At 33.9% G+C, this 13584-nt stretch overlaps 1 protein-coding gene across 3 annotated transcripts in view; it reads right to left on the reverse strand.

The window, feature by feature from the left end:
* Window positions 1–7986, reverse strand: part of LOC143230669 (BRISC and BRCA1-A complex member 2-like) — a 36901-nt gene extending 28915 nt beyond the window's left edge. Inside the window, exons 1-2 of one of the 3 annotated variants that reach the window (XM_076464592.1) lie at window positions 7653–7986; window positions 2939–3012 (exon numbers count right to left, since the gene is read on the reverse strand). In XM_076464592.1, coding sequence (XP_076320707.1) covers window positions 2939–3012; window positions 7653–7765 — 187 coding nt within the window. In that variant the 5' untranslated portion in view covers window positions 7766–7986. The remainder of the gene's footprint in view (window positions 1–2938; window positions 3013–7652) is intronic. The other 2 variants (XM_076464595.1, XM_076464591.1) reach the window with 2 other exon arrangements.
* Window positions 7987–13584: the final 5598 nt, after the last annotated feature.

A 13584-nucleotide genomic window follows, 5' to 3' on the forward strand; every position in this document is an offset into this window, starting at 1 on the left:
CATGGCCCACTGAGGAAGGAAAACACAACCACAGGTGGGATGCTGTGGTAATGACTGAAGTTTTGCCTCATACAGCAAAGAAGTTGTAAATGACAGAGAAGAAAAAAGAATTCAGTATACAATCTCTGGACTGGAGAAGTGCAGAAAGCCCCTGATGGTGAACAGGGTCCAACATCTTCAAGACCAATGTCCTGGTAGAGCCATAGACCAGAGATGCATGGTCCAGTTTTGATTAGATGTATGAACAATAAACTTTTAGCATAGAACATCAATCCATTCCTTAAGAGGTGAAAAAGAGGGCATGGGAAGCACAACTTCTCCAAGACAGAGCTCAGGATTGAGATAAATACCCTTTTGGCAGCAGAAGTGCATGCAATGGTTTTAGAGTGAGAAAAGGTAAAAAGGTCCACTTCAATAAATGATTGAGAGCAGTCTGTAGCTGTTCCATTGTATCAAGGTGGCCATTTTTATTTATGTGTAGGCAAACTTGGTGGGGAACCCTTCTGTTTTCCAAAACGTCTTTTTTTCTTTATTCAAGAGAAGTCTGTCAACCTTTATGGATCCTGCCCTGAGTTGATTGGGCAGATCCTTGTCATTGGAAGAGGATTCCAGTGACTGAAGGCATGAACGTATAATCGTTTTGCAGTGTGGGGCTCGAGAAGAAGATGTACCCGAGAAAATACCCATACTTGGAACCAAAGGAAGTAGATCTTGGGGTTTGCTGGAATGAATGTTAGGGACAGAGATGGGTATTGACATTGATTCATCAACTTTTTTAACCATGGAGGTCAAAAGGTCATATGGTTTGAGAATGATTCCTTTAGAAACATAGAGAGATCTGTCTGTACTCCCACTATAGTAGTGGAATGAAGTGCAGCAGCATACTTCTGAGATGAAATGATGGACAGCAGCTTTTAAGCCTCAGGGTAAGTAATGTTTTGAATCATCTTCAAATGCTGCACCTATTTTTCTTTCAACTGCTTAGAGCAAAAACAAAAGTAGGATGAATAAGAGCCATTCCAACTGACACAATGAGGGCCCATTTCACACTCATAGGCATTGTGATCCTTGCCACTCCAACGAACGCACGTCAAGGAACCATGACATTATGTATTTGAATGACCAAACTGCTGACACTGGAAACATTGGGGAGGGTTCAGAATATATGGTCATACCTTGTAATTCAGTTAACCTGTCTTGATGGTGGCAGGTAGATGTGATGATGTAAAAGTCAAAATTAGGACACTGATTGGCATCATAACTCCATCTTTGGAAGTGGAGATACAACTCACTGCAGAAACTCCTTGGATGAAGAAGCCAGCAAGGATCTTTTGACTCTGGGATGTTCTTCAAATCCATCTCAACAGTAACTCCTCCTGATAAATTCAAAGTAGCATGGGACATAACCTCAATGAGTATATCCCCAATCACCTTTGAATGTAAGAGGAGTTCACTGTGTTTAGATATGTATGTTTCCACCAATATATCACCAGAGCAAAGCTTTTTGACTGACTCTGGAGACCCAGCAAGTCCCTCTAGTTTCTTATTAAAAAAGGGAAACATTTGCCTTGCAGTTTTGTCTGAAATAATATGTAATATAAGAAAATGAAGTACAGACGTTGAAGATTGCTACTCTGAATCTTCAAGATGTGGTCATTTACCTATGGACTTTTGTTTCACTACTTTAAGTTTTTATCTGTAGGATCCATAATAAAAAAGAATGTTTTGGCACCCACTGACCCAACCCACCTTGGATCCCCAAAAAGGGGATGCACTACAATGCCAAACAAGGACACTGTAGCAATGCCAGAGTTTCATGAGCACTATACCCAAACACCAGCATCATATACAATGTCCAATACATCTGTTGAAATCATCCAACACTGGTACTTGGTTGACCCTAGTCCAAGTGGACCAGCTGATTGACCCTAGTGGGGCCACCCAACTACAGGAATTCAAGGTCAAAGTGGTGTGTCAGGGTTAGATCCCTTAACCACCAGGATCCTCTTCTCCCCTTCACTGGTTATCACACACAGCAAACACATGGGTGGATGATTAGATCCCAGAGGAGGTAAACTGAAATAACAGAACCTTCCCTTGGATGTACCCTCACCACATACTGGAATCCACACCGAGAGGCTTGCTGAGGGTAAGTAACATGCAGTGTACATTATAAAAAATAGTTACTTGTTAAACGCAAAGTGCACTTAACTTTAACAATGATACCATAAAAGGAAACAATATGCAGTGTAAACTGTAAATAAAGTTTTTCATTTTAACATTAACATGCTCTTTTCTATTTGCAGAAAATAAACATTTTGTATAGATTATAAATAAAGTTTTTCAATGACACTGAAGTGCTTTTTTTTATGTTTACTGAATTATATCTACAGGACCAATGAAAATCTCCCTAAGACTCTTGACAAAAAAAAAATTGAGAGACCAGGACCCTTCACAGGGTTTTGTGAAACATATATTCTTATTTTTGCTCTAAAACTTTTAAAACTAGTAAAAGGAGTTCATTTAAAAACAAAGATCCCAATTTTTGCCCTACAAGCTTTGAACCTACAGTTAAATATTGCTATGTTGAAGTCTGATATCTCAGATATATGGCAGATGTTGAACTTAGTCCCATCAATTTCTTTTAACTCTAGTTGTATCTAAGACTATTCATTTGTTATGAATCAAATTAAAGTCGAGATCTCAGATCACCCATCTCAATCTCTTGACATAATCAAATAAATTTCTAAAGTCCATAGCATTTCAATACAATAATATATGGCTTTAATTAGTACAAAATAAAGCTCCATTCAAGCTCAGTGCAAAGAGAAAAACCATACAATGAAAGCTTTATGGATAGCAAAAGCTAGATGACACTACATAACTTTACTTCTTGAGTTCCAAACTATTTAGCCTGAAGATAAATTCCAGTACTCACATGTTAGAGATTGTCCTCCATATGGAATTATCAATTTAAATCTGTCAAAAGGTCTTTGCTCATGAAATGGAGCTCTGAAAAAGAAAATAAATGTGTATGTATATATAGATGTAGTTTTTTTTCTATACAAAAGCAAGGAAAAGGTAAAGTTGAAATATAAGAATGAAAAAGAAACTGAATAATTTTGTTCAGAATGTTAAAAATTCTAAAAATAATTCCCAAATTACAAATGCCATATTAAACAAAAAGTATACTACATTGCTAAATAGCCTGAAAAAATAAACCTAAGGAAAATATTATAAGAGACCAAAGTAAAATTCTTAATGTGGGTTTGAAGATTTCTGGAGATGACAGGATACCAATGAAAGAAAATTTACTTATTTCACTTGAAATTAGTTTGAAACAATGTTGATGAAGTGATAATACTGTAAAGGTTTTATTGTTTTTTTTCAATTTTGTGCAAAGGTACTCCAGGGCTATCTGCACTACTGTAAAGAACTCTGTTTAAACAGCAGTTGCTAAACCTAACTTTTGATACTGATAAAACAAAGTAATTTGTATAATTATGAAACTAATCTACTTTAAAACCACTGCAATTTGAAATGCAGGTAAAGCAGGGCAGATTGTCATATCAAATAAATTAATTACAACAATAATATAAAAAATCTTAAATGATGGGACATATACTGAAATAAAGAAAAGCCCATTGAACATCATACAGATCAAAAAACAATTATTAAAACCTGTAGTAGTTTCACATCTCCTGAATAAAGATTCAATTTATCTCATGTTTATGCATCCCTAAAGATTCTTGAAATAGGGATACTGTTCTGCCCAACTGTTGACATAGAGGATGGTTTATTGTTGAAAACCTTCATTGACAAATTCACACATATACATGATTATCCTTTTATCTGAATCTGTAAATAAGATTAAAATCACTAAGTTAAAAGCAAGTGATCAATTAGTTGTCATTTATTATGTAGTATCATTATTCATAAATATATCAAAGAAAAAGCAATACGTTTAGAAAACAGATAGCTCTCTAGTAAATATCTTTTTACATTTAGATGTTATATTTTACATTTAATAAGGTTGTATGGAACTAATAGTTATTTTAAGCTAGAAATGGATGATAAAAAGAAATGAGCCAGCTGGTTTTGTACATCGACAAGAACAGGGTGAAAACTAACATGAAGGTTTCTCTATGAAGATAACCTTTATAACCTCGTAAGAAAAATATCCATGTTTTATTTGGAAACTAATGTGCCAGAAACGCTTGTGAAAAAAAAAAAAAAAAAGCAACCAAAGCATGGATAAGATATGACACATTTGGTGTAGGTAGCATAACAATACGTCAACAGATTTTAATTAGCAGCCCAATGTTACAGCTCACTTTAGTCATTCAAGAGAAAGGTTTTCAAATTTTTTGCATTTCTACAAAGCAAGGAAATGATTTTCTGAGTACTTCTATATACAGAAATCTGTTCTCTCTTACCATTTCCCCACATACAAAATCATATGATCCATTACAACATGAAAAAAAAATCCTCAATTTTTCTTTTGTACCTATATATATATAAAATTAGAAGTTATATAGCAATTAGAGGAGGGTATAAACCTAATATAACAGATATGAATTATAACAAGCATTGTTATAAATTACAAATATTTGAGAGTATGAAGTTACAGGCAACTGAAAACAGAATATTTCCATAATAGTTAACAAAAGTATGTGATATTTTCATGAAATATATGGTCTGTCAAATAACCCTAACAACTTAGTTTCATTGATGAATTTGAAGATAAAAGTGAGTTTTGACATAAATGTGGATCATATAAATTTTCATGCAGCTATTGTTTAAATTATATTCAAACATTTAGATATTTTAAACTTAGAATAAGAGAGCATAAAAATGCAGTCAATAAATTAAAAACAAGTGATTTGGCCTTGACTAAACATGTTGCAAACTCTTCACATATTCATGATTGAAATGATGCAAGTTGCCTCAACAGTTGAATTTTTAAAAATGAATTAAATATATGAAAGCCATAAGAAATAGTTAAAAACAAAATATGTTTAAAAAGAATTATGTCCACTTGCTACAGAAGTGAATTTCTGTTAACCTACTTCACAAATGTCACCACTGTACAATATGTTAATTGGATACACACACACACACATTTATTTTAGTACATAAACAAACTTCAAGAGTCCTTCTTGGCCTCCTAAAGATAGTAGATTATGTTGTCCACCAAAATGTGTAGTGTTTTTTTCTCATTTAACTTTATAATAAAACATGAAATGTTAGTGTCATGATTTTATTTAATGCATCTTGCATCTTATCTCTTGTTTAAGAGAATTACTGCTGTTTTGCAGATAAAAATGTATGTAGGTTTGCCTTGTGATAAATGCTTCAATCTATGGGCTAAATCACTGGCTAAAGTGAAAACAAAAAGCAGTATTCTATAAATTTAGAGGATACTTGAATTTAAAGACAAGAAATTTACTGCAATTTTTACATAATTTATAGTACACTGTTAGCAATTTTAGTTACTTGTTGCAAAGGCATATACATTTGCCAGAAATAGTACAGAAACAGGTAATTACAACCACAGGTGAACAGTAGAAAAATTCAATCTACAGAGACTTGTTTTCTCTGAAGCACTGAACATGAGGTAACATGATTCAAGAGTTTGAAATTGATAGCAACATACTGTTTATGTAAAGTTTTAAGTTTGCCTTTCATGCAGTTATCACAGAATGCATTTTATGATTTACATCACTTACAGTTTGTCTTAATGATACTGAAGTCTGGTTTAAATTCAGCTTCGGTTATAAATTCATAATGGCTAAAGTGACCACAAGAGGCTTGGTGGAGGGATGAGGTTGGAGATGAACACTTAATTATTAGAAGAAATAAGTGACAGTTATGCAAGCACAGTGTCTAATCTAATAATTAATCATAAGTTTTCCTCTTGTTAGTTTTTTAACATATGAAATGATTTGCCAAATGATGTAGAACATGTTGGGGTTTGAACTGTTCTATGTTGAGTAATTTGATGGATTCAAAGATTATATTTAATTTCATCTGGCTTTTTATATTCTGGTTCTATCATTATAAGCTCATGACATGATTGACTTTGTGACAAAAGTAGTAGTTAATTCAACCTAATTGTTTATCAGAAAAGCAAGTTGATGAGAAATAATGACTTGGGGTTATGACAATGCAAATTATCAGAGTATTTCATGCATGGCATTGCTTGTTTTTATAAAGACTAACTGTTGATAAATATGTACTCAATGGTTTTGATTCATATATGAGCATTCTTAAGTTTCCATTTCTAGTACATGTCAATACTGAACTTACATTTTTGAATGACTTACATAGTTAGAAAGCCTTACTAACACCACTTACAGACTTAATTTCCAAATCACAGGAAATAGAAAATATAAATTAGCATCACATTTGTAACGATTTAGTTAACCTCCAACTCGGTTCATTAAAGTTTGGATAAGAGTCCATATAAAAGATGTCACATTATCAGTTTTTAATGCAGTTTATAGTAATGTTTTGTTTTTTTTAATTTATGTGATAAAATGTATGTTCATCCTACATTATTGGTGGTTTCTTTAGTTATGCTTTAGTTTAATAATTTGTTGAATCATTTTCATGCTATACATAAAATGCATTTTGAGCCCTAATGATATTGAAACTTAAATTACATTTAGCCCCAATTTTAATAAATAAATTTCTTGAACTCTAAGCATCCACTTCAAATCAGCTGAACTAGTGACTGAAAACTGGTTGTTGTAAATTTAAGAGTTCCATACATGCTGTTGTATAGATGAAAGCATGTTTAACTTTTTTTTGTATTAGTTTTCCTTAATTCATGTTTCATATGTTCAAGTAATTAAACATATAGTATGCATGGAATAGTAGTATTCCAAAATGTGTACCTACTCAATCCAGTCCAGGACTTGGTGAAATAAGTTTCCACTCTTGCAGATAGACAGTAGTATCAATTTGTACTAACTACAGTATAATTTTATACTGACAGAGTTTAATATTTATTTACTTGTACCAAAATTAAGGTTATGCAACTCTTTCAAAGATTTGCTTATGAAGTATTATTATATAGCACTTCTTACCTCTTAGTCTATACTCGTTAATCCAGAAATATTTTTAATGCACTATTAAATTGTTAATTCATTCCAAATAACACACAATCTTAGTGTTTAAATTAAAATATAAAATTAAAATTTGTATTGAATATACTTAATTCCATTTATAACTCTTCTAAATTGCACACTGTTTATCATATCAATAATTAGGTAAAATTCAACTATATTATGACACTGAAAGTGTAACTTGCAACTTGTGAAATGACAGTACTACTGCTAATATCGCAGTTTATAGCATTTACATCCAACACCAAAGCAATGTCATTAATATTTGTATTTACCACAGAAATAATGTAGCACCCTATAATTTTGGAACAGAAGCTATTTGAAATTTTATAACACACACACTGATTTAGTTGCATTTGCAATTAATTTACAGCGCTTTTTTAAAATAATTAAAAGTAAACAAAACAAGTGAAAACAGAGACGCTGGATAAGTCTTCGCTCAAAATAGGCTAGTTTGTAAATTATAACTGGCGACGCAACAACTTGAAAAAGATTAAGATAAAAATAAAAGTTATAACTCACCCACTTTTAGAACTTGTAATGCTTAAGGTGCCTGACGAAACTCCTGTCTTTCCCTGCCTTAACACCACTTCTACAAATCGCTGAACATGAGGAGCAAACAAACTCCGTACCATTTTGAAAATGCAAGTTACAACAAAACTCGTACTTCTCCCTCCTAACAATTTACGATTTTAGACCTATTGACAAGGCTATCGTCTGAAGACGCAAGTCAACCTTCTTTTTATTTTCTCAAAACATATTCAATTTTATTTATCACCTAATGAAATTATAACGCTTTACCTGAAAATTATGTAACTGAATTCGACAAATTATGTACAATTTATCGATTGTTTTGGTCCCCCAATGAGACAGCAATAAGTCTATGAACTTGAAATGTAAAATTCGAGGCTCGACTCACCAAATAACCCAATGTAACTTTGTTATTTATAAAAGAAAATCTGTCAGTTGTTTTGTTTTGCCTTAGATATTTATTTTTTGATAATACAACACGGGTGAATATCTGCCGGTACTGAGTACTAGAAGTGGAACTTATTTTTTAAGGTGGTATCAGTATCAAGATTTATTTGACTGCTTCGTTGTTGTTGTTTTTTTACGTTCACACTATGTTGTTCTTTTTGTTTTCAATAGCAGCCCCACTTCATACAGCTGAGTAACTATATTTCTTCTTGAGAATTTCACCCCTGAATATAACTTATTTAAATATATATACTTTTCTATAGATAGCAATGCAGATTGGCATTGGTTTACCTACTGTTATCCAATTATTTAATATTTCTTTTAAATTGTTTATGTTGCATCGTTGTCTGACCTAGAATCTTCTACATTATACTTTTCATAGCATATCTTCCATTGTCATCCAAAACTTATCTTAGTAAAAACGTCTTTCTTGAAGGTACTTAAAGAACATTGACTCTCCTTTTTTATGGAATCCTCTCACCTTTTCGGTACACTAATGAATATTTTATGATAAATGTACATGGTATGAAAACAATGAAGTACTAACTTTGTGGTATTTATATATCTTAGTGCATTGTAAATGTGTTGTAACGTATTCCAAAAGGCCTGGCATGGCCGTGGGTGCGTTATAATGTGACGGTCAATCCCACTTTTCGTTGGTAAAAGAGTACCCCAAGAGTTGGCGGTGGGTGGTGATGACTAGCTCCCTTCCCTCTAGTCTTACACTGCTAAATTAGGGACGGCTAGCACAGATAGCCCTCGAGTAGCTTTGTGCGAAGTTCAAAAAAAAAAAAAAAAGCTTGTCAACCGGATCAAAGAAGTGGATAACTCATCGACTGGCACTATAATGATTCATTTATATACCGACTGCTTTACTGAGTTTTGTATTTGGATCACACTTTTATTTCTACGTACTCACAAAACTTCTAGGTTCTTAATATTTCTGAAATGTATAGATATTGCATAATAAGTTAATTCAGGAATAAAATGTCTAAATTAAAACATACTGAAAATATATCTTAAAATACTGTTTCTTCTAACTTTATCCTTTATTCTGTATGCCGTTTTCACAGAAAACATGATAAAAAAAAAAGCCGCTAAACTTAGTTCATCCAAACTTCCTTTGCTTCAAGGTCACCAGCAATGAAATGTGCCAGATGTTGAAAGAAAGATACAGCCTTTAGATAATGCTTGGGTGTTTCCAGCAGTAAATGGTAGCCAAAAATATTTGCTGATTTAAATGGGTGAAATTTGTAACTAGCACTGATGCCTTCCTTCTTCTGTGGATGCATTAGAATGTTCCTATTGGCTCAACATATTTGATCTGACATCTGGATACTGGCAAGTCATGTAGGTCAATGAGAGAAACGCCAATATTGTTTTTAACACGGGAGTTGCCTTGTATATGTTCTGTGTTTTGCTATTTGGTCTGTATAATGTGCTAACCACTTTCAAGAGCCCAATAAAACTCGTGCTGTAAGAAATGCAATGGGAAAAATGCCTTGTCTATGTTAATGTTTTAATATTTAATAACATTTTTGAGTCTGCTACTGAGAACCTGATAACTGTATTCCAGTGGATAAATAAACCATGCTTGAAAATTAAACTTAGTAAGTGTTCAATCGTGTAAACAGAAGTGGTGTTTCTAAATCACATTGTAGGGAGATATGGAAATTTTATGAACTCAGCTAAAATAGTTGTAGCGAGAGATAAGTCTTAACCTGTGATGATGCAAGAAGTCTATAGTTCCCTATTTTTGTTTAATATTACTGACTCTATGTGGCCAAAAGTCACGACACATTTTAGACAGTGTGAGGAATGTGACAAAGCATTTCAATTCCTAAAGTTTGTTTTAGCGAATGCTCCAGTATCAGTCTACCCCCGTTAAGATGATGAGTTCCTGCTAGTTACTGACCCCTATGACAACAGAATTGGAGTTGTTTTGTTAGAGTTACAGAATGTAGCAGAATGTCTAATCATGTATGCTAATTTTATGTTTATGGCTCCCAAACACAGATACTATACAATGAAAATAGAACATGGAGATGCAAATGGACTATCTCACTGTACAATGATGTCCATTTCTAAATATCTTGATCCTGAACATCTTATGAGAGTTGAAACCATAAACGTTAAATATAAGTCATGTAGAATGAGATTCCATTGATAGATGAATGCTAAAACTAATACTTCAAAAGTTTTGAATAAAATTGGAGGACCCCAAACAAGCATGGGTGCTTCTTGCCACGCAGCGTGATAAAGCTTGACCTGCAGTAATAGAAGAGTGTCACACAAAGTTATGTTACATGAAGCACATGTATGCTCCATTACAAATGCAGGAAAATGTGCCGATTTATTACCAACTGCCAAGCAATGATTCTCAACCTGTCTTGCAGCTATTGTCTCCCAGAGCTGTATGGTGAGAAAATCTCATAATTTTCATAACATAAAGACCTTAGTACACCAATATGTTACCTGCGCTCATGATAATATTTAACGGTAGTTCTTCGGGTCACGTTGGAGTATGTATGTTCAACAAGCTGAACGTGTGTAACTCAGATAAAGAACTCACCAAGGCAGTGTAAACTCCAACAAATAATTATTGGGTACCCTCTGCAGAAGATAATCCTGAATATCATTATTCCACTTCAGAAACTGTCAAGGGTCAACAGTAGCTACGTTTCACACTATTAACCATTTCATAAAATGAGCTGAGAATTATCCAATAATTGGTACATTATTACATTTTATAGCTGATGTATTGGTGGAGAACTAGACGGCACAGTTAGGAGTGTCAGATCACAGAGCTAATTCCAATACTCAACTGTTGAGTTGTGCAAAATGTTATGACTTATTACCCCCAATCTAATGGTTTGGTAAGATGGGTGTTACAAACTAACAAGTGAACACCTGCGAAGTTTGTTAATCTCGTTCAATGTTTATAATTGCAATACTGTTCAAACAATCTATTCCCAGAGTTATGCAGAGGTAGGTCTTCATGCATCACAACCAACTGAAGAGCATTTATACTGAGCAAGGAGTGACCAGAATTAATGCCAAGGCAGCAGCTATCTCATATTATCCATCCTGAGACATACTGTTAATGACATCTGCAACTGTCTTCAGCCGAGGACTCGAATACAAAATCATAAACAGCATTCAGAAATGCAATATTGTCAGCATACATCTTGGCATCATTGCCATCCACTACGATAAAGTAAGCTTTGATCACTTTATACATCTGTTCAATGATGGTTTTCACTGCCTCTCATCCACATGACCATGTCATTATATTAAGAATATTAATATGTAAACGATGTGATCATCATCTGCCTAAATATCCTTGAACAGAACATGATGTTTTAGACTCGCTTCCAATAAATTATTAAAGGTTTTGGGTTGTTTCAAAGTAATTATAAGTGATTCAATCTCACTCGTAGTATCTTGCAATGCGAGAATGAGAAGATGACCATAAAAATGTTTGTATATATATATATTCCTCACTGTAAGTGCTTTCTTATTTCAATCGCGATTCCTTTATAAACACCACTTATATTGGATATTCGATTGCAACACTTGTTGACAATGTCCTTCAACTTCAAGCCAATTCCACTAACAAACCATTTAACAAGTTTATATGACACTTCCCCTTCAGTTGATATTGCCAAGAAAAAATCCACTGAATGCTTCTTTTGTTTTATTCTCCAAAATTTATCTTGGATGGTATCCGAGATTTATTCCATAATTAATCAAAGCTTTCCACTCAACAGCGTATCATAGCTGATCTGCTCCACAACAAGATTGTGTTTGTTTGTTTTTGAATTTCGCGCAAAGCTACACGAGGGATATCTGCGCTAGCCTTCCCTAATTTAGCAGTGTAAGACTAGAGGGGAAGCAACTAGTCATCACTACCCACCGCCAACTCTTGGGCTACTCTTTTACTAACGAATAGTGGAACTGACCGTCACATTATAACGCTCTCATGGCTGAAAGGGCGAGCATGTTTGATACGACTTAGATTCGAACCTGCGACCCTCAGATTACGAATCGAACGCCTTAACCCACCTGGCCATGCTGGGCCATGAGATTGTGTAAAATTTCTAATATGTCGTTCTGAATGTATGGCAATGTCTATTGAGCCATGTGCCTCAAATTGACTTTGTCGTTTCTTCTTGAACCACAAGATATCCTTACACCTGAGATACAATAATTTCAGGAGTCTTCCTCTATTGGTGTCAAATATTTCCGCGAAATTTGTTTCGTCCTCCTCATGTCATTTTATCATAATGATTTTTGTTTGTTTATTTTACAGTAATTGTCATAATTCGGTGATTATACGTAAATATCGCGATTGTAGAGGATCTGCTCTTTATGAGTTACATTCAACTGATGCAACACTGAAGCCTGACATTTTGCATTGATCTTCGAACTGATACATCTAGCTATTGTTTTCTTTTCTCGAATACTTTTTGCATCTATGACTCTTTTCTCAAATTTTCGAACATAGATGAGCGACCCACCATGATCTCCTGCAGGGAAAGCGCACACACAGACAGACGTTTTCCCCATCAAAGCTAATCCATGGATGTGTTTTATACAATTGGGACTGAAATGCCTGTAAGTGGTTTTTCTTTATAATTTCATTATAATTGGTTGCTTTGTTGTATTCGAGTTGGTTGTCAGCGATTGGTTGTGGCAGAGTCTTCTGTTAAATCCTGTGCTGCAACTACTAAAAGTTCGTAACTTTTACCATCATCGTCAGAGCTCAAATCAACTTGAGGTGTTACAGCAAACAAATCGTTTGCAATGTCATCCGTCACATGCAAAATATCAGAAGAAGTCTGATCTATGGTTGAGAATGATGTAACAGCTGAGTCAATATCAATATGAAACACTGGCTGTACTTCTGGAGTAATATTTTCTATAACAAAGTATGAATAATTCACACTGCATTCAGCATCTGCGATCACCTCTAATCATATTTCTGAATAAACCACTTTTTCGATTGAAACATTTCTTCTGGTGGATTATTTTGTGTTAAAAGATTCACAGAAACAATGTCACTGTTTCCGTTTGCTCATTCATCAGCATTTTCCAGATCTCGACACTTTACGCGTCCAGTAAAGAAGCCATTAATTTATGATTGATTTGTATTGACCCCTACATTGGATTTGACCTTTTGCCTTTGTGAATTATTTCCATATAATTGTCTTTATAATTCGAATTAATTTCCTTCCTACTCTTTTCATACACGACCTGCTGGTGGTAATATAAATTACGAAACTTTTGTGTTAGGACGACGACGATATTTTGGAAAAACCTCAACTCCCAAGGATCTGAAATTAAAAAAACCCTAGCTGTTAGTTTCCTGATAGTGTATACGAGCAAGGGAAATTCATTGGAATATATAGGCGATAATCCTTATTAGTAATCATCAGTATATTTATCGCTAAATATTACTAAATCAATTTCGCAA

Source organism: Tachypleus tridentatus, chromosome 10 (genome assembly GCF_004210375.1).
Source record: "Tachypleus tridentatus isolate NWPU-2018 chromosome 10, ASM421037v1, whole genome shotgun sequence".
Lineage (NCBI taxonomy): Eukaryota > Metazoa > Arthropoda > Merostomata > Xiphosura > Limulidae > Tachypleus > Tachypleus tridentatus.